This window comes from Mus pahari, chromosome 2 (assembly GCF_900095145.1).
Source record: "Mus pahari chromosome 2, PAHARI_EIJ_v1.1, whole genome shotgun sequence".
NCBI lineage: Eukaryota > Metazoa > Chordata > Mammalia > Rodentia > Muridae > Mus > Mus pahari.
This window is the reverse complement of record NC_034591.1, coordinates 425,839-445,127: the sequence shown is the minus strand read 5'-3', so window position 1 is coordinate 445,127 and position 19,289 is coordinate 425,839. Positions and strand designations below refer to the sequence as shown.

General features: G+C 43.2%; 3 protein-coding genes across 3 annotated transcripts in view; 1 reads left to right on the top strand and 2 right to left on the bottom strand.

Annotated features, from left to right (window-relative positions):
* Positions 1-4,094, bottom strand: part of Pex1 (peroxisomal biogenesis factor 1) — a 37,847-nt gene extending 33,753 nt beyond the window's left edge. The window contains exon 1 of the mRNA XM_021190243.2: positions 3,641-4,094. Coding sequence (XP_021045902.1) covers positions 3,641-3,769 — 129 coding nt within the window. The 5' untranslated portion in view covers positions 3,770-4,094. The remainder of the gene's footprint in view (positions 1-3,640) is intronic.
* On the top strand, positions 3,611-13,690 carry Rbm48 (RNA binding motif protein 48). The gene is made up of 5 exons (XM_021190247.1): positions 3,611-4,194; positions 4,704-4,894; positions 5,465-5,610; positions 6,497-7,077; positions 12,877-13,690. Exons 1-5 carry the CDS (start codon positions 4,084-4,086, stop codon positions 12,961-12,963), a joined length of 1,116 nt encoding a protein of 371 aa, XP_021045906.1. The 5' UTR covers positions 3,611-4,083; the 3' UTR covers positions 12,964-13,690.
* LOC110316151 (EF-hand calcium-binding domain-containing protein 1-like) overlaps positions 13,328-19,289 on the bottom strand; it is an 18,426-nt gene continuing 12,464 nt past the window's right edge. The window contains exons 4-6 of the mRNA XM_021190249.2: positions 17,084-17,235; positions 15,367-15,471; positions 13,328-13,429 (exon numbers count right to left, since the gene is read on the bottom strand). Of these exons, the coding sequence (XP_021045908.1) occupies positions 13,373-13,429; positions 15,367-15,471; positions 17,084-17,235 (314 nt within the window). The 3' untranslated portion in view covers positions 13,328-13,372. The remainder of the gene's footprint in view (positions 13,430-15,366; positions 15,472-17,083; positions 17,236-19,289) is intronic.

Sequence of the window (19,289 nt, the reverse complement as noted above, 5' to 3'; positions counted from 1 at the left end):
ACATCCTGAAATGTCTAAAACATTGATCTACTAGGCTACTGGGAAAACAAAAGAAAAAAAAATCAACTTTATCAGACAAGAAAAACATTTCAGTCATTTGGTTTTGGTCAAAAGGTCATTACTGGCTGCACAGACAGTGTCATGGGCTGCACTCAGTGAGGTTTGGCAAACTAATGTTCTAAGCTGATTGGTACATTGGTTTTCATTAGAACCACAGAGGCCTTCAGATAGATGGAAGTTATAGAACAGAGCCTTCAGGAATGAATGTAATCAAGAAGTGCACTGATTGTTGACTTTGGCCCACACTGTGTTATCAGCATCACCAAGGAAGAAACAATCAGGTGACTATACATTCAAATGCCTCAGGAGTGCCTAGGTCTAAGGCCTGGGCTATCTCTTGCTAACACAAGGAAAGTCTGGGTGAGGTGTAGATCTATTTTCTGCATTTGATTTCAGTAGGAATCATTTTTCTGTTGCAATCATAGCATATGCTGAGCTTAAAATATACAGAGAATGACTGTAAGCAGTGCTTCTTACCTGAGAGTGACTGTGTCCCTCAAGGACATGGTTTGAGGTGTTACAATGAGAGACACTACTCCTAACTAGTGAACAGGGGTCATGATGGCCTTATGTATCTTACAGACCAGGCATGGTGGCTCACACCTTTAATCCCAATGCTCAGGAGGCAGAAGCTGGTGGGCCTCTGTGAGTTTAAAGCCAGCCTGATCAACATAAAGAGTTCCAAGCCAGCCAGGGCTACATAATCAGACCCGACAATAATAGAAAACCTAGCAAGAAGTAAAAGGGGTTGACCAGTGTGACTGAGAACTTCTAAGTTAAATGTCTACTTGGTACCCAGTCCTTAAATAAGGACTCTGAATGAACAAAGGAAGACATGTTTGAAACAAAATAGTATGTAACAAATGAAACATACACAGTCATGGGCAACCACAGAGCTATGTGGGAGAAGGATTATACTTTTGTTAAAGACCTGGACTTATATGAAAGGAAGGAGACTTTGGAGGGGGGTGAGCATAGAACCAGCAAAAGAGCAGTGAGGAGTATCTCACTCCAGTCAGATGAGAAACAGTGGCAGGCGAGTGGCGCTGACACGGGGCAGACAAGAGCACAAGTTAGCTTCGTGAAGATGAAATCTGCCTCAGGCTTCCAGAGTAGGGAAATGACCTAGATAACTCAGGTCCTTTCGCTGCTATCCTTTCCTGTTCTATGGCCACGGTTCTCAACTCTGTGCATGTAAGCAACCTGGAGACTTATTATATCTTTTGAAAATCTGTTCCTCATAGATTCTGGTTCAGTAAGTTTAAGAACCAGAATATTTGGACTCTGAAAACCTTGAGGTAAATCAGATAAAGGTCACTGTTGTAACTCTTTCCTCCCACTAACTGTGTGTCCCTGTTACATAGTTAGGACTTCAGCTCAAATGAGAAATTCAGCCTATTAATTCCCAACACATGAACCCTTCTGCTTTCATAATTATCTATACCTCCTAGGCCAATTTGTCCTGGGTAGTTTTTTTTTGTTTTGTTGTTGTTTTGTTTTGTTTTGTTGAGACAGGGTTTCTCTGTGTATCCCTGGCTGTCCTAGAACTCACTCTGTAGATCAGGCTGGCCTCAAACTCAAAAATCCACCTGCCTCTGCCTCCCAAGTGCTAGGATTAAAGGTGTGTGCCACCACTGCCCTTGTTAATTTGATTCAAGCTAAGTTATCTGAGAGGAGGGAACCTCAACTAAGAAAATATCTCCATAAGATCCAGCTGCAGGCCAGCCTGTAAGGCATTTTCTTAATTGGTGACTGATGGGGGAGGGCCAGCCAACTGTGGGTGGTAACACCCCTGGGCTAGTAGCCCTGGGTTCTATAAGAAAGCAGGCTGAGCAAGCCATTGAGAACAAGCCAGTAAGCAGCACCCTTCTATGACCTCTGCACAAACTCCTGCCTCCAGTTTCCTGTCCTGCCTGAATTCTTATCCTGGTTTCCTTTAATGATGGACTACAATGTGGAGTGTAAGTCAAATAAACCCTTTCCTCCCTAACTTGCTTTGGGTCACAGTGTTTCATCGCAGCAGTAGAAAACCTGAGTAAGACAATTATTTTGGGAATTCTAAATAACCATACGATCCATAAGCAGCAACACTTTACTGTTTCAGTAAAACATAGCTGTCACTTTAAATTTCTAAAAGTTGAGTTCAAAAGTTATTCATGGTGAGCAGTTATATAAATTATGGTCAGTTTATGGTATCATACCAATTAACTGCTAAAAGTAATGACCTCTAAACAAAAGTCATAGTACTACTACACAAAACTAGTACAGGAAAACCACATGTGTATATAGTTCCACATTTCCATAAACAATAAAGATTAGATATAAGCATGCAAGACTTAATCCAAATGTTTAGTATTTTACTTCTTCACATCTCAAATAATAATAATAATAATAATAATAATAATAACAATAAAGGCCAAGACTATGTAATTCCTAAACAGTGATGAATCCAAGAGAGCAACAACTTGTCAGGATCAAATTCTTAGCAATCGTAAGGAAGCATTTTTCTAAACTCATGGAGTGGTGAGCTTATTCCTATAAACTCAGTAATTTGAGATTTGAAAGTACACTGAAAAATCTCCATCAGAAATGACGGGGAATAATGATCCAAGCTGGAATTTGGTGACAGTGACTGATTCCTTTCAGACACCAGAAAGCAAACCAGACAGTTAGAGAATATTTGGTGAAGCTAAACTAACAATAAGAGTGATTCTGATGAAATTGGTGTGTTTTAATAGGCAGACTGTAAAAGCAAGAAAAATGTAGCAAAGAGGAAATAAAGGTGGAATAGTTGAAGTCATTTCAAACTCTTGCATATTTCTTTTAATAGCCAGTGTTCAGGTACCATGCACCTAGGGTTTTAGATTTCAAATAGTCTAACCCCATGAATACACTCAAACTAAGAGAGTCTGTTTGTGCTCACTCTTAGGAAAACATGGATGCTGGATTTCCACCGATGGTTTATAGCCTTGAAACACCATGACAGAATCCAGACAGCGACAGCTCGCTGAGATCCAAGTAATCCTAGCTACTGAGGTGAAAGTGTGAGGTGTGAATAATTCCATCACCTTGTCACCCCGCCTCCCCGCCCCACCCCGCTGCCGCACGTATTCTTGTGTTCGAAGTCCTCCCGAGCAGGGAGAGCTATCTATCATCTTATTAACCTTTCGCACGGGTTGGAAACCTTGGTAATCTACAAACCAAGTCTGCCACTCAACGCCTCTATCGCTGCACCGACTACTAGTTGGCAGGATAATGCTTTAGCAACCTGTAAGCAAACCTGTAAGAGCGCTCTAGAACTTTCCATCCTTGAGTGAGGGCCGTTTCTGAATGCTGGGGCAGAATCCAAGCATGCTCAGGTCGCTTTAACCGAGTTAAAGGGGTGCACTAGGAATCCCACCGAGGATACACTAGCCGTGGTGTGGATGCACACGCTGCCACCCCACGCCGTGCCCGCAGGGGGCCCTCGCTCACACCTCAGCTCGGGGTCAGTGGCAGACGATGTCCCTGCAGGGAAAGGTGTCAGCGGACCCTAGTCCCACAAGACGTCAGTGGTGTCCGCGTCCCGCCAGCGCGTTACCTGCAGCAGGTGAAGCTGGACCACGAGGCGCCGCGGCAGATGCAGGAAGCAGTCCCGAGCGTTCGTGAAGGCCACCGTCACCACCGCCCCCCCAGACCCCGCACCCGCTAAGCGATCGCCGCTCCACATTGTCCCAAGGTTCAACTCTCACCGGAGAGCGGAGTCCACCCGCTTCCCGTCAGGCCAGGCCGTCGGAACCCGAGAACATCGATCGGGCCCGCCCCCCTCTTCCCACGCCCGGCCGCTGTCACCCTCGGGTCTCTCCTCCGAGGCTCTAGGGGGCGGCACGTCGCTCGTCGAATTCTCGCTCTCAGGAGACGATCGTCGATGGGGTCGATCCTCCAGCCAATCCTCGCACGCCCGGCCCATCCTGCTCTCTGATTGGACTCAGAGGAGCGCGGCTGGCGGATGTTGTTCTGGCGCGGGGGGCTGGAGCCGGCAAGATGGCATCCAGTGACGGGAAACCTGGCGGCGTATTCGAGCACCACGTCCAGACGGCTGTGTGTGACTCGCGAGCCAAATACCGGGAGGGCCGACGCCCTCGCGCGGTCAAGGTAGAGTGACTCGGGTTCTTCTCTCTCCTCGGCAGGAGCACTGGCTCCCCAGGGCCTGCCTCCATAAAGGCTTGGCGGGGATGCTGTCAAGTCCGGCTCTCAGTGGAGGGGACACAAGGAACCCAGGCCCCGGTACCAAAGGTTATCATTACCCTCGGTTAACTGCTTACCAAACCGCCAACCCACGATTTCTAGCTTTGTATCTTGTGTGTTTACAATCGCGCTTCTCACAGAACAAGCCCTGGGTGAGTGTCGAGTGGCTGTTTACATTAACCTCTTTGGAGTCAGCTTTTGGAAAAGCCGTCTGTTAAGTGGTTTAGTCAGATACCCTTATGTGGAGTGTGGTATTCTTTAGGCAGAAAGAGTGACCGTTTAGTGTGTGTGTTTTGCAGACCAGATTGAGCAGGGTGCTTCTTGTTTTCAAAGCTCCATTTAAAAGGGGGTGGGAGGACGGAGTTGCCATAGGCTTGTTTGAAGAGTACATTTAACGCGCTGTCCTCTGGCTTTAGGTATATACAATCAATTTGGAGTCTCAGTACTTGCTGATACAAGGCGTTCCTGCAGTGGGAGCCATGAAGGAGTTAGTTGAGCGATTTGCTCTGTATGGTGCGATTGAACAGTATAATGCTCTCGATGAGTACCCGGCGGAAGACTTTACGGAAGTTTATCTCATTAAATTTGTGAAATTACAAAGTGCAAGGTATGTACAAGTTAAGCAGAACTCGTGTCAAAATTCTATTCCTGTTGCTGTCATTTTGGCCCCAAGTGTTTCCCAAACGTACCCAAATCACACAAGCACTTCTTGCTCTCAATTTTTTTTCTGGATGTAGTGGTGTATGCTTTTAATCCCGGCACTTGGGAGCCAGAGGCAGGCCTCTGTGAATTTGAGGCCACCCTGAACTACAGAGTAAGTTCCAGAACAGCCAGATCTATATAGTGAGGCCCTGTCTTGGGGTTGGGGTGGGTGGTGGAGCCATGCATCTGGGAGCTGGAGAGATAACTCAAAAGCTAAGAGCACTTACTGCTATTCCTGAGGAGTCAGATTTGGAGTGTGGCTCCCAGCACCCAGGTCAGGGGACTCACAACTGTCAGAAACTCCAGGGAATCTATCACCTCTGACCTCCTCAGGCAACTGTACTCACATGTGCACACACCCACATATAGACATACACACAGAAATAAAAATAGTAAAAATAATTGTGTCTTTAAGCAATGTAACTTATGCATTTCTTTAGAGTTCTCTTTATGTTATGTATTTATTTCTCTTTAGGGTAGCTAAGAAAAAGATGGATGAACAGAGTTTCTTTGGAGGGTTACTTCATGTGTGCTATGCTCCAGAATTTGAGACAGTTGAAGAAACTAGAAAAAAATTACAAGAAAGAAAGGCTTATATTACAAGAGTTACTAATAACCAAGGTATGGAAAGTCTGTGTTAACACCTCCTGTGTATCAGGCACTGCTAGGTGTGTGTGTCACTGTAGAATTCCTGCTCAGCCACAGGCTTTGGTCTGTGCACCACTGTAGAGTCTCTGCTGAGAAGGGAGAGGTGTTGATTCATGGAGATTGCCTCTGGGATGTGAGAGATAGTTGAATAGTAGTAAATGGTATTCAGAAGTAGGGTTAAAAGGATGGCAAGGTAAGCCAGGCTACATGTCAAACACAGACTGTTGAATCACCCCCATACATCTAAGGAGCTGTAAGTCCTACAGAGTAACCAAAGTACCAAGGTTTTAGTGAGAGAGATTAGGAAAGTAGACAGGGAGCAAATCCTGAAGCCTGTGTCCCAGGCTAAGTGGCCCAGGTTTAATATTAAGGCAGCAAGAAGCAATTGTGGTTTACAGACTGGTTCTACGTGTTGCTCATCATGGGAACTTCCAGTTGTTATAGTTTGGTGGCCCACATGCCCAGCTGAGTTTCTCTTGACACAATTATGAAGTAAACATGGTTTATCCATATAGTAGAGTATCCCGGAACTGTAAAAGCTTTCTCTGCAATGGCATGGAGACGCTAAGATTACAGTTAGTGGGAATTGTAAAAATAAGTTTTATTGTCTTTCAAGTGGCTCCAGAGGAAATGTGAGGCATTCTAGATAGCTGAAAAGGTGAATCCTGACAGTATCCTATGGGATCTTTCAGAAAGCCTTTAAATCTTCCCAATGCAGTCCCTGCTCTAGAAGTACCATTTTGGGAGTAGAGGGTCTTAGCATATTAAGGTTTGTTTTTAGAATTTCAAGATTCTGAATGATCAAACTGATTAATGATTTCTTTCCCTTTCCCTCGACTTTTAAAACTTGACTTCAAAGACTATTACATGGTGAAGAAGAAACCAGTTCCAGAGCAGAAAGGAACAAAAGAGTCTAGACAAGATTTCCATCCACCTATGCCTGGGTGTGGTACAGCTGCTTTAAACACATCTCCTGAGAGTCCTCCAGTGAACGCAAGGCCTTGTCTTCCTTATTCTTGTGAACTCCCTTTAAGCTATTTTGCCTCCAAAAGCTCATGTTCACCTGGGGAACATGTGGACAGGGCATCAGTCTCCTGTAGTACTGCTAGGAACCACGGTGTACTGCCAAAGCCTCGAGACCACAGTGCCTTTTCTCCAAAGCTACGGATGAACTCTTACAAAAACTCCGTCCCTTGCTCTAGTGTGCAAGAGGCCATTGCTACCTCACAGGCAGTTGGCAGGTTCATGCCTAGGACAACGCAGCTGCAGGAGAGGAAACGGCGGCGAGACTATGATCGAGAACTGGGAACGTTGCTTGAAGCAAACACAAGCAGTACTGAGGTTTTGATTGGACCTAAGTTACCAGGTATTCCCACAGTAGATCTGCAGGATGACTCCTTGAATACAACGGCAAACTTAATTCGGAGTAAACTTAAAGAGGTAAGGTCTTTCTTTTTTTTTTTTTTAAATTGAGATAATTTAATTGAGAGACCAACACTTGATAGGAAATTATTTGGAGAAACTAAAACTTTGTAATTATTTGCTTTTGTTATAGTTTCCTGCCTTTCTTTTCCAAAATAACAAATTTGATCAATATCTGTTTTGACAGTCTTTTTTTTGAAGATGTATTTATTTATTTTATATGTATCTGAGTATACTGTCACTCCCTTCAGACACACCAGAAGAGGGCATTGGATGCCATTACACATGGTTACGAGCCACCATGTGGTTGCTGAGAATTGAACTCATGACCTCTGGAAGAGTAGTCGGTGCTCTTAACCACTGAGCCATCTCTCCAGCTCCCTTTGACAGTCATTCTTGGTTTAACAGTGAACAAATACATTTTATGTCAGTATAGATAAAAAATGCTAAACGTTCCAGTCAGTCAGATTATAACAGTTGATTCCAGATATTATCTCTCCTCCCTTCCCTATTTAAAACTAGCTCCCTAGGTAGTAATAGCATAAGTCAAAATTGACAGATATAATTGATTATTTCTCTTAAAGTCAGTTACTGCAGATTACATCAGAGTCAAAATACTTTTATAATAAATATTCATAAAAGAAATGATTTTGATTAATTAGTCACTTAATTAATTTTGTTGGGAATAGCACTCAGGGACATGTGTGTTAGGCAAATGCTCCATCACATCCCACCCCCAGCCCACAGAGATTTCTAAAGACCGGGTCTGTGGCTGTCTGTACTCTGCTTCTTATGTGTGACCTCAGAGCTCTGAACTAGTCAGAGATGAGGCTGTCTTTCCCCTGTTATTTACATTAGTTTTCATTTCCTAAACACAAAAGAGAGCTGACAGTTGGAGTAGCTTGTGAAAGCTTCCTTTTTGTGGCATGGAGATGGACCTTGAAATCATACATGGAGGGCCAGGAGCATTTTCTTAGTGAACTCCCAGGTCAGCGAGCCCCGCTCACATGGGGCTCACACGGGCACTCACATGGGCTCACACAGGGGATCATGTGGGCTCACACGGGGCTCACACAGGGGCTCATGTGGGCGCTCACATGGGCTCACACGGGGCTCACAGGGGCTCACAGGGGCTTACACGGTGCTTTCCTGCTCTGCAGTGTGATTAGAGAAGCTAAGGTGGCTTCTTTTTTTTTTTTCCTTTAAGAGTTTTGTTTTTGCCTAATTGAAATTGTAAAAGTGTAAGAATGTGGTTTTTATGTTAAGTCTACTAAGTTTTTCAGTGTATGCCAGCACCTTACTGACTCACGGCTGTCTCAGTCAGAGCCAACTGCACTTAAAATGTAAAGTCTACATCTCAGAGAAGTAACAAGACAGCAGAAAAAATATTTCATTTACTGTACCACAACTTCTAGTACTTCCCATTTCAAATCAAGATGGTCTTCTACTGCCTTGACTTACTACTAAGTTATTTTGGTAGTGGAATACTAACAATGTATTCCGGATCCTTTGCAGCCGAGATCTCTGTAAAGCCAGCCTGGTCTACCTAGTTACAGGCTAGGCCAGGCTAGGCCAGTCAAAGTTACACTGTGAGATCCTGTTCAAAAATAAGACCAACCAACTAGTAAAACCTGGGTACTTTATCTGTATCCTGTTGGTTTTCTTCATTGTAGCTGTTTCTGGAGCGAGGTGAAATCCCAATGTGGTTTTAATCTGCATTTGTTTAATTGAGGTGAGATAGCATCCTAATATGTTCTTTTTGCATTTCCCTGATGGTAATGATGTTGAACATTTTCAAACATGTATTGGCCATATGTATTTCTTCCTTTGAGGTCTGTTCAACTCATTAGCCTATTGATTGGATGACGTGTTTGTTTCTTAGTGTCTGTTTTGAGCAGTTCTTTGTAGATGCTCGACATTAACTCCTCCTTTGTGTAGATGGACACAGACTCCCCATCCTGCTGGCTCTTTTCACTTCACGTTGCTGTGAGAAGCTCCTCCGCTCCATGTGATCCCATTAGTCAGTTTGGGCATTGTAATCTGTTGCATTCGAATCCATTGCAGAAAATCTTTGCCTATGTCTTAAACTAGTCTCAGACATTGTTACATACAATATATACATTGTGAAGCCTCTGAGCGCGTGCGTGCGTTTGTGTGTGTGTGTGTGTGTGTGTGTGTGTGTGTGTGTGTGTGTGTGTGTGTTTTCCCCATGTGTTTTTGATACCCTTGTCAAAAATGTTGTGGCTGTAGATGAATAAGATTATTTCTGGATCTTCTATTTTTTTGTTTTGTTTTGTTTTTTGTTTGTTTGTTTTTTTCAAGACAGGGTTTCTCTGTGTAGCCTTAGCAGTCCTGGAACTCACTCTGTAGACAAGGCTGGCCTAGAACTCAGAAATTCGTCTGCCTCTGCCTTCCAAGTGCTGGGATTAAAGGGGTGCGCCACCACCACCTGGCTGGATCTTCTGTTCTATTCCCTCTGCCTGCATTCTTTTTATCCAGTCCTAGGCTGCTTTTGTGTCTTAGTTAGGGTTTCTAACGCCATAACCAAAAAGCAAGTTGGGGAAAAGGGTTTAATTGGCTTATATTTCTACTGCTGTTCATTATTGAAGGAAGTCAGGACAGGAACTTAAACAGGGCAGGAACCTGGAAGCAGGAGCTGATGCAGAGGCCATAGAAGGGTGCTGCTTACATCGTCAGCCTACTTTCTTATACAACCCAGGACCACTGGCCCAGGAGTGGTACCACCTACAATGGGCTAGACCTTCCCTCATCAATCACTGATTAAGACAATACCCTACAGCAGTTCTTATGGAAACATTTTGTCAATTATGACAGAGTAGGCAGCACATCTTGTCACTGTGGCTCTGTGACCTGACATAAGATACCATTCCATCTCTAGCCTTGCCCTCACTGCTTGGGATGGCTTTAACTCTTTTTGGGGCGTTCCTACTTCCATATGGATTTTAGGGCAGTTGTTTTCTGCCTTTATGAAGGATGTCTTTGATACTTTGATAAGAATTGTGTTTGTTCTGTGTCTTAGGGTTTTACTGCTGTGAACAGACACCATGACCAAGGCAAGTCTTATAAAAAACATTTACTTGGTGCTGGCTTACAGGTTCAGAGGTTCAGTCCATTATCATCAAGGTGGGAGCATGGCAGTATCCAGGCAGGCATGGCACAGGCGGAACTGAGAGTTCTACATCTTCATCCAAAGGCTGCTAGTGGAAGACTGACTTCCAGGTACCTAGGGTGAGGATCTTAAGCCCACACCCACAGTGACACACCTACTCCAACCTGGTCACACCTATTCCAACAAGGCCACACCTCCAAATGGTGCCACTCCCTGGTCCAAAAATATACAAACCATCAAATCCTACATATCACTTTTAAAAATATAGTCATTTTCACATTTTTAGTTCTGCCAGGGCCAGTGAGATAGTTGACCAGGTAAAGATACTTTCCACAAGCCTGACAACGTGATTTCAGTTCCTAGGACTCACCTGGTCGGAAGAGAGCCAATTTCTACAAGTTTCCTCTGGCCTTCATATACACACTGTGGGCACATATGTACTCCCTTGTACAAATAAATGAATAAATGTAGTTTTCAAAATTAATTCTGCCAGGGGTGGTGGCATATGTCTTTAATCCTAGAAGTTGGGAGGCAGAGGCAGGCAGAACTCTGAATTTCAGGCCATCCTGGTCTACAGAGCTAGTACTAGGACAGCCAAGGCTACACAAAGAAACCTAGAAACTATGTCATAAAAAACTTGAAAAATAATAATTCTGCCAGAGCCTGGCAAGACGGCTCAGTGGGTAGAGGTACTTGCTCCCTAGCCTGATGACTTATGCCCTACTCCAATACCCACTCGGGCATCCCTGTGTGCACTGTGATGTAGGGAGATGAGGCAGCATAACAAGTACAGATTGTTAAAATTCTACAATCCAGGAACACGAGAAGTCCTGCCATTCTCTATCTTTTCTTCACCGTCTTTCTGTGAGTTTGGCTCTAGAGGTCTTTGGCCTTCTGGTTAGATTTATTCCTGGGTTAAGTATGTGGTACTATACATGTGTATATATGTTCATGTCTGTGTGCACATGGCCTCCTCTGTCACTTTTAACCTTATTTTTTGAAATGGTTTCTCATTTAACCTGGAGCTCACCAAGTTAGCTAGTCTGCCGGCATGCTCCTGGGACCATCTTGTGTCCAACCATTGTCTCCAAAGTTGGAGATTATAGGTGTGCTCCACCACACCTGGCCGTTTACAGGGACTGGAGATCAGAACTCAGGGCTTCGGGGCTGCATGGCAGGCACTTCACCAGCCTAGCCATCCTCCCAAACTATTTGGTTTTGTTGTTTTTGTGAATGAGATTTTCTTTTCTGATGTTTTTTTCTTAGTAAGTTTATTGCTTTATAGAAAAGCTATTGTTTTGTTTGTTTATTGAACTTATATATTTTGGTGATAGTGTTTATCATAATTAAGAGTTTTCTGGTCAGATCTTTAGAGTCTTTTAAGTATGGAGTTGTGTAGTCTGTGAATAGAGATCATATGACTTCTCCCTTTCGTCTGTGTTATTTTTGTCTTGTTGCTCTGGCTTACACTCACAATACCATATTGAATAAGAGTGGAAAGAGTGGACACTTTTGTCTCTATTCCTGATATTAGAGGAGATGCTGTGTCTCCTCTGATTGTCTACTGAGATATAATTTCTGTTCTTGAGGCTGTCTGCTGTATTTATTGATTTACCTATGTGGAACCTTCCTGAAAATCTTGGAATGAAACTTAGTCATGGTTCTATGATCTTAATGTGTTCTTCTATTCAACTTATGATGTGTATGGAGAATTTTTATTTACATGTAGATCAGAGGGATTGGGCTATGGTTTTGTTTGTTGCATGCTGTATGACTTATCATCAGGGTGATCATACATGAGGCAGGTAGTGTTCCTTCCTTCCTCTTCTGTTTTTTAACCTAGTTTGAGCAGCACTGGTATTATTAGCCTTTCTTTAAGCATTAGTGGGATTCAGCAGGGAATCCATTGAACTTGACTTTTCCTGGAACTTTTATTGATGCTTTAATCATGGATATACTTAAATTGTATCTTCTGGAGTTAATTTTAATAGGTTGTATTGTTAACCTCATTGCCCAACCTTTTTTTTTTTTTTTTTTTTTTTTTGTCAAGTTAAGCAAGCTTTATTTTCTGTCAGACAGGGCTGTTTCCCTAATTTGGGAATTGAAAGAATAGCATTGAACATAGAAGGAAGTAGGATTTATATAGCTTTATTAAGATCCAAAAGACTAGATTACATAGGAACTTGGCAGAAGCTCTAGTCAGGGTGGAGATAGGTGTATAGTGTATGGAACATGTCAAATTCCAGAAAATGGGCCAAGGCCCTGTCAAACCCAAGTTTACAGAAAACAGGAATGAATTTATTTTGACCATGTAACAAGATGGCTTCTAATCTCAAAATGGGTCAGGCTGGTCCATCAATATGCCTAGGAATCTATCCATTTCTTTTAGATTTTCCAGATTTTTGAAATATGTTTTCAAAGAATTCCCAAATGATTCTCTTAATTTCACTAGAACCTGTTTTAACCCTCCTGGTTTTTTGTTTGGTTGGTTGGTTGGTTGGTTATTTGTTCTCCCCCCCCTTCCCTCCCTCTCTTAGTTTGTTAATCTTATATTTAAAAGGAACCAAGTCCTTATCTGGTTGGTTCTATGTGATGTTCTTTTAATCTAAATTTCATTCACTTCTGTCCCAAATTTTACTAACTGTTGCCGTCGACTGCTTAGTGATTCTTTTTTCTTTTTAAACCAGGTGATTTCATCTGTGCCAAAGCCTCCAGAGGACAATATAAAAGACGTGCGCACAAGTCATCCAGGAAAACAAAGAAGAAGAATATAGCTTGTCAGCTGTCAGCGGGGAGTTAATCTCGCCTTCTCTTTTTTCTTTTGAATCAGGGTCTCACTGGATAGCTCTGGCGGACTCTCTATGTAGACCAGGCTGGCCTGAGGGCTGGTGCCTCTACCCCCAGCTAAATTGGTGTGTTCTGGAGAGATTCTTTTTTATGTTAGGCCCATTTTAATTCTTTCAGGCATCTTGCTACTGCTGTTTTAAAGTTTTTTCTTTTAAACCAGTTGCAAATGTTTCCATCTTTCTTGGATCTACACACAATGTGGCAGAGACTATTCTTTTCATACCGTATTTGTTCTTATGTTAAACTATGTAAATTGATTGAAACAAATGGAGAAACACGTAATGCAAATAAGGCAATCAGGGTCTCATTTTAATTCAGGTATTGAGCAATCTGTGTTCAAAGACTGGCAGGGGGGTTGTTTTTGAACACCAGGGCTTCAAAGTGAAAGCAGAACTGTAGAGAAAAAATGCCAACAAATGTTACAGCAACATTGATATTAGAAACACATTTTTAAGAAAGCAGCATACATAATGTAACTTCTAAGACTAATTTAAATTGATTATGGTGATGTAAAAAACTAATTTTGGAAGTTCTAGATTTCTACACGGTCAGCATGTCTATACTCTTTCTTCTGTCAGCAGGCTACAGTATAATTTTTCAGGCTATTTCTATTTGTTTTCTTGGAAAAAATAAACTGAGAAGGCACATGCTACACTGTGTGCGGTGTGCACGTCATTTCTCATCCTTTGGAGCCTCCTTCCGTGGGTTATATCTGACCGTGTGGAGTAAGGTTTGCTTCAGCTTGGCCAGTATGGCTTTCCAGTGCTGGAACCTCCCAACCAGGGGCTAGCATCTGTGTGCCTGAGAGCCGAGTACACAGACCCGCTGTGCTGAAATCTCAGGTAAAGACACATTAACCAACATGGAGCTGGGCAGAACAAACATCATGCTAGTCAGGCGGCTCAGATATCAAGGGCTGAGTGTGTCTCTCTGGACCTCAGGACCCTGCTCTGTTCTGTGAGTGTGAGGAGAGTGTTTGATGACCCACCTTCACCAACATCCACACAAGTGGCCACGAGAGGAAAGAAGCAAGCATGTGCCATGCCAGGTAGGAAAGGAGAAAGAGGAGGCAGGAGGCAGGCATCCGGAGGCGGAGGCGTTCCCAGCAGTGAAGGCATGGACCACACTGCAGTGTAACTGTAGGGCCTGTCACCTGCCCATTAGCCTAAGCTGGCTAGCCTAGAAGCCCCAGGATCCTCCCGCCTCTCTGCCCCCTCAGTGCTGGCATTACAAGCACACTCCACAATGCCCAGCTTTTTACATGAGTGTTGTGAATTGAGATCAGGTTCTATGCTTACTGGGAAGCCCTTTAGTAATGGAGCTGTCTCTCCCATCAGCCATTAATCTCCTCACATTAAAAGCTGTTTACACATTGGTTGGCTAGAAGAGGTCATGGTTCTAGCACCTTACAACCTTGCTCAACCTATTTGTTATTCAGTGTTCCATCTTGTAAGATAGGATGCTCGGGTTTGGGTTTGGTTAAGTTGTCTCCATACTTACAGAAGACAGGAATTATGTATAGCCAAAGAGGCAGATTAAAGTCTTTTAGCTATAATAACTGAAATAGTCAGCAATGTCGTTTTTAGCACTGAACTGGAATGAGGCTAATGACTTTATCATTGTCTTCAACTTGGCCTTGGGCTGAAGCTACAAGGGTGAGAAGCTACTGTGTATTATTTCTTCTAATCCTTTAAACTTTTTCCTTAGTTGGGCCAGTGAGGCGACTCAGCGTGTAAAGGCATTTGCTTAGAAACCTGACTGGGATCCAGGTGGTGGGGAGAGAGAACTGATTCGTTCAAATTGTCTTCTGGCCTCCACACAACAAGCATGGGGCGTGTCCTTGAATGGGCAACTACTATGATGAGACACCATGTCCAAAAGCAAGCTGGGGGGGAGGATTTGTTGGCCTTATGCTTGCTTCCACATCCTTAAGCCACCACTGAAGGAAGGCAGGGCAGGAACTCAAACAGAGCAGGATCCCGGAGGCAGGAGCTGATGCACAGGCCATGGAGGGTGCTGCTACTAGCATGCTCTTCATGGCTTGCCCAGCCTGCGTTCTTATAGAACCCAGGACCATGACCCCAGGGGCAGCACCACCTACAATGGTCTTGGCTCTCTTCCATCAATCACTGAGAAATGCCCGACAGCTGGGCCTTATGGAGACATTTTCTCAGCTGAGGTTCCCTGCTTTCAGATGACTCTAGCTTGTGTCATGTTGACATAAAACTAGCCAGAACATGGCATGTGTAACACACACACACACACACACATACACACACACACGTAAGTTTTCCTCATCTACGTGGAGCTCTTCGTATTTGTAACTCCACCTTTGCATCTGGTAAACATGGTCCAAACGCCTCCAACAAAAGTCCGTCTTTTCTCACTGCTTTTTCAAAGTCTGCAAAAGAGATCTTGCCATCATTGTCATAATCCTAGAGAGAAAGATGATTTAGTGATGAATGATAAAGTCTTCTTTGAATTTTACCATGGAAAACTTGCTATCTAGACTGCTAAGAAAAACTATTGGTTCATTCTCCTGGAGACATTATTTGCGCAAACCTATGGGGATTTCCGAATAGAAGTCACTGATTTATTCTAACTAGAGTCACCTTAGCTATACACAGTGTAGCCCTGTCAATTACACATACTGGAATTGGGGAATAATGCAAAATATTGGAGGAACTATATTAACATCCTGCCCCCTTTGCAATTAAGTAGTATGTCTCAGATTTTTTTTTGAGCATAATCTTATTCCTCAAAAGGCCTCTTCTTTGGGAGCTCATCAAGCAGGAATAATAGCTGTTAAGGACAAGGCACCTGGAGTAGCTGTCCAGGCTGCACTAGAGTCATGGAATGGAGACTGCAGGTTCCTGCCGGAGCACTAGAGGGCTGAGATCTAGGCAAGTATGGAAACAAGCAAGCACTGTTCTGTCCAATGCATTACAGGAAAAAGCAGGGGTGTTAAGTCCATAAACGGTTCTGGACAAGGCTTTAAAAATTAAGTATGCTGTGTAGAGTGCAGGGAAGGGGGAATCTGTGAATTCCAAATGCCTTCAACTGCTGCTTCAGATTAAATAAGATGACCTAGATTTTTCATTTTTGTGCATAAGTTCAGAATCTAATTTAGAGGAAAGTTATGAGTGGCCGTCAGAATAAGGGGCAGCCCACTACCATTTCCGTTCCAGAAAGGAGCCTGGGAACACCTTGTTGTGAAGAAGGCATCTGTACTCAGCCTGAGCAGCAGCTATTATTTCTAAAAGAAATACTCTCACATAGAGAACAGAGGGACAGATTCACAATGTGGCCCTGGCTGGTCTTGAACTTGCAATCCTCAGACATCTAAGTGTTGGAGTTGCAGGCATGTACCACTATGCCTAGCTGTTTTTTCTCTGAGCCCGAGTAATGTCAGTGAGTTTGTCAGGCCTGCCCTGAATTCACAAAACCTCACTCAAAACAGTTTAGGGTCCTTATAAGAGTGGACACCACCATTCCTGTAATAAGGAGCCACTACTGTAAGGCTTTATTGCTAGATGGATTCTGCACCACAATTTCTGTGCTTCAGTTTTTCTCATCTGCAAAGTGGAGGTAATAGTTCTGTAGATAAAATGCATGAATACCATAGAGGGCCCTGAAGGCCAGCTATATAGTAAGCACTTTCTAAAGGTCAAATGTTTTGTACTGTTATTTTGCACAGTTGAGTACTTGATAGATTGAAAGAGTGAGGTCATGAAGACAGAAAGTAGCACTCAGTTTTCCATCTATTGAATCCAGCCCCCTCCCAAATTAATAAGCTTCTACTAATAGTGATACATTATAAAATAATTAAATTGACATTCATTTTACATAATGATTAGTCAGGGGCCATTCCTTGTGGGTTGAGCACCCATTTGCAGTGACGCACTGTTGTGGGGAGTAGGTAGAGCAGAAAAGTAAGTGAGAATTGCCCAAAGGGAAGCTGCTCATGGTAAAGAAGTGGCCATTGCTTGCTCTGTAGCCTTAATGCAGCAGCTACCTCCGTGAACTCAGTGCAGTGCCCAAGCTTACCATCTTCTTCAGGCTTATTTCTACCAAATCCTTTATTCCTTCTTCATTCTCTTCTTCAGGAGAGTGCTGGAAGAGACTACTCTTCAACATGTCAAAAATTTTTTCTTGGGAAATATAAGCATCTCCGTTTAAATAATAAACTTCAAAACAGACTTTATAAGGCAGAGGAATCAAAAATTGAACAAACAAAATATCATTAGTTATTTCAGCATAAGATAATAAAGGATAAATATACAATTACTGATTTGATCCATTATATGGCAGAAGTTTTATAACAAAGAGCTTCTTATTAAATTTCTTTTTTTTTCTTTTCTTTTCTTTTTCTTTCTTTTCTTTTATTTATTTATTTATTTATTTATTTATTTTTGATTTTTCGAGACAGGGTTTCTCTGTGTAGCTCTGGCTGTCCTGGAACTCACTTTGTAGACCAGGCTGGCCTCAAACTCAGAAATCCACCTGCCTCTGCCTCCCGAATGCTGGGATTAAAGGCATGCGCCACCACTGCCCGGCTTAAATTTCTTTCCACAGGAAAAAAATACCCTGTGGTGGTTTGAATGTGCTTGGCCCAGGGAGTGAGTGGCACTATTAGGAGGTGTGGCTTTGTTGGAGTAGGTGTGTCACTGTTGGGGTGGGTTTGAGATCCTCCTCCTAGATGCCTGGAAGCCAGTTTTATTTGCCTTCAGAACAAGATGTAGAACTCTCAGCTCCTCCAGCATCATGGCTGCCTAGAGGATGATAATGAACTGAACCTCAGAACCAGAAAGCCAGCTTCAATTAAATGTTACCTTGGTCATGGTGTCTCTTTATGGAAACCCTTGGCTCGTGAAAGAACAGCTCACAGTTCCTGGATTTGGGGTTTGAAAATGATATCACATTGCAATAGAGGAGGTGGATTTTTATTGACCTACATTTGTTTGTATGCGTACATATGCATGTTTATGTGTGTAGTGTGTTGGTATTGTCAGCATATAGACTGTAAAAGTGAACCACACACTTTTCTGTATCCTTGGAAAACGGTTTACTCACACACACACACACACACACACACACACACACACACACACGGACAGTGGATGAGGTAAGATCCTTGGGGTCTGCCCTTCCGGCCCTATGTTCAGACCTCACTCTAGAGAGTAATTTTTCTGTCTCCCACCTCAGAGGACCTTTCTCATTCCCTGGGAAGGTGGCAGTGAAGTAGCTTTCCTAGAGTTTAGTAATAGTCAAGTTAAATGTTTTGGCAAACACTAGGAATATAAACCTGAGTGTCAGTGAGTTGGGTATCTCTGTTAAATTCCTCCAGTTGACAGCATAACATACATGTTGAAGAACAAGCCTCCTGTAGAAAAGTGTTCCCCTAGATGAACTCCTAAAATGTGTAAGGAGGTTTTTAGGAAGCAGGATTGGAGAAGACACCTCCGCCTCAGTGTGTTCTGTTTATCCAGGTGACTCTACTCAGCCACACGACTTTGTCCCCTAGCAATCAGTGTTCCCACAAGGACTGACGACCTTGACACAGCTGTCCAATCCTCCTCCGTGAGACTCGTGTGAGAACCCCTTCGAGGTTGGAGGAGATGGAGCGGAGTGGGGGATGGGTTAGAGTGCTTGCATTAAAATGTGTGAGGCCCTGAATTCAATTCCCAGCAACGCAATCCCAACCCCTGGGGCGTGGGAACTATCCATATTACCTCATGAAAAATGGTTAAATGTCAGAAGTTTGACTATTCAAAACGCTGTTATAGGAAGGTTAAGGTACCTTTAGCTTAGAAATATTTTTAGTAGAAAAATCATGTGTATGCGTCTATGTGAGTGTATCCCATGTTTGCACAGGTACCTCCAGAGGCCAGAAGAGGATATTTAATCCTCTAGAGCTAAATAGATTACAGGCAGTTGTAAGTAACCCAGTGTGGGTGCTGGGAACCAAACTGGGGTTCTCTGGGAAAGCTGCAAGCACCCTATTCTCTCTCTTCTCCAGGCATCTTCTTTTCCAGTGTCCCGAATCAAAATTCAAGTGAAAGCGCCAAAAGAGATGCAAATTTGCTCAACTACAAAGAACTCTGCAGTCTTTTCTTAAGCAAATGGATAATCTAGGCAGTTTGTTGTTCTGAAAACTGGTGTCTAAAATGGTTAGAGGCTTCTTGTATGTTCATGGGCATCTATAGGTGGAACAACAATATGAACTAACCAGTACCCCCAGAGCTTGTGTCTC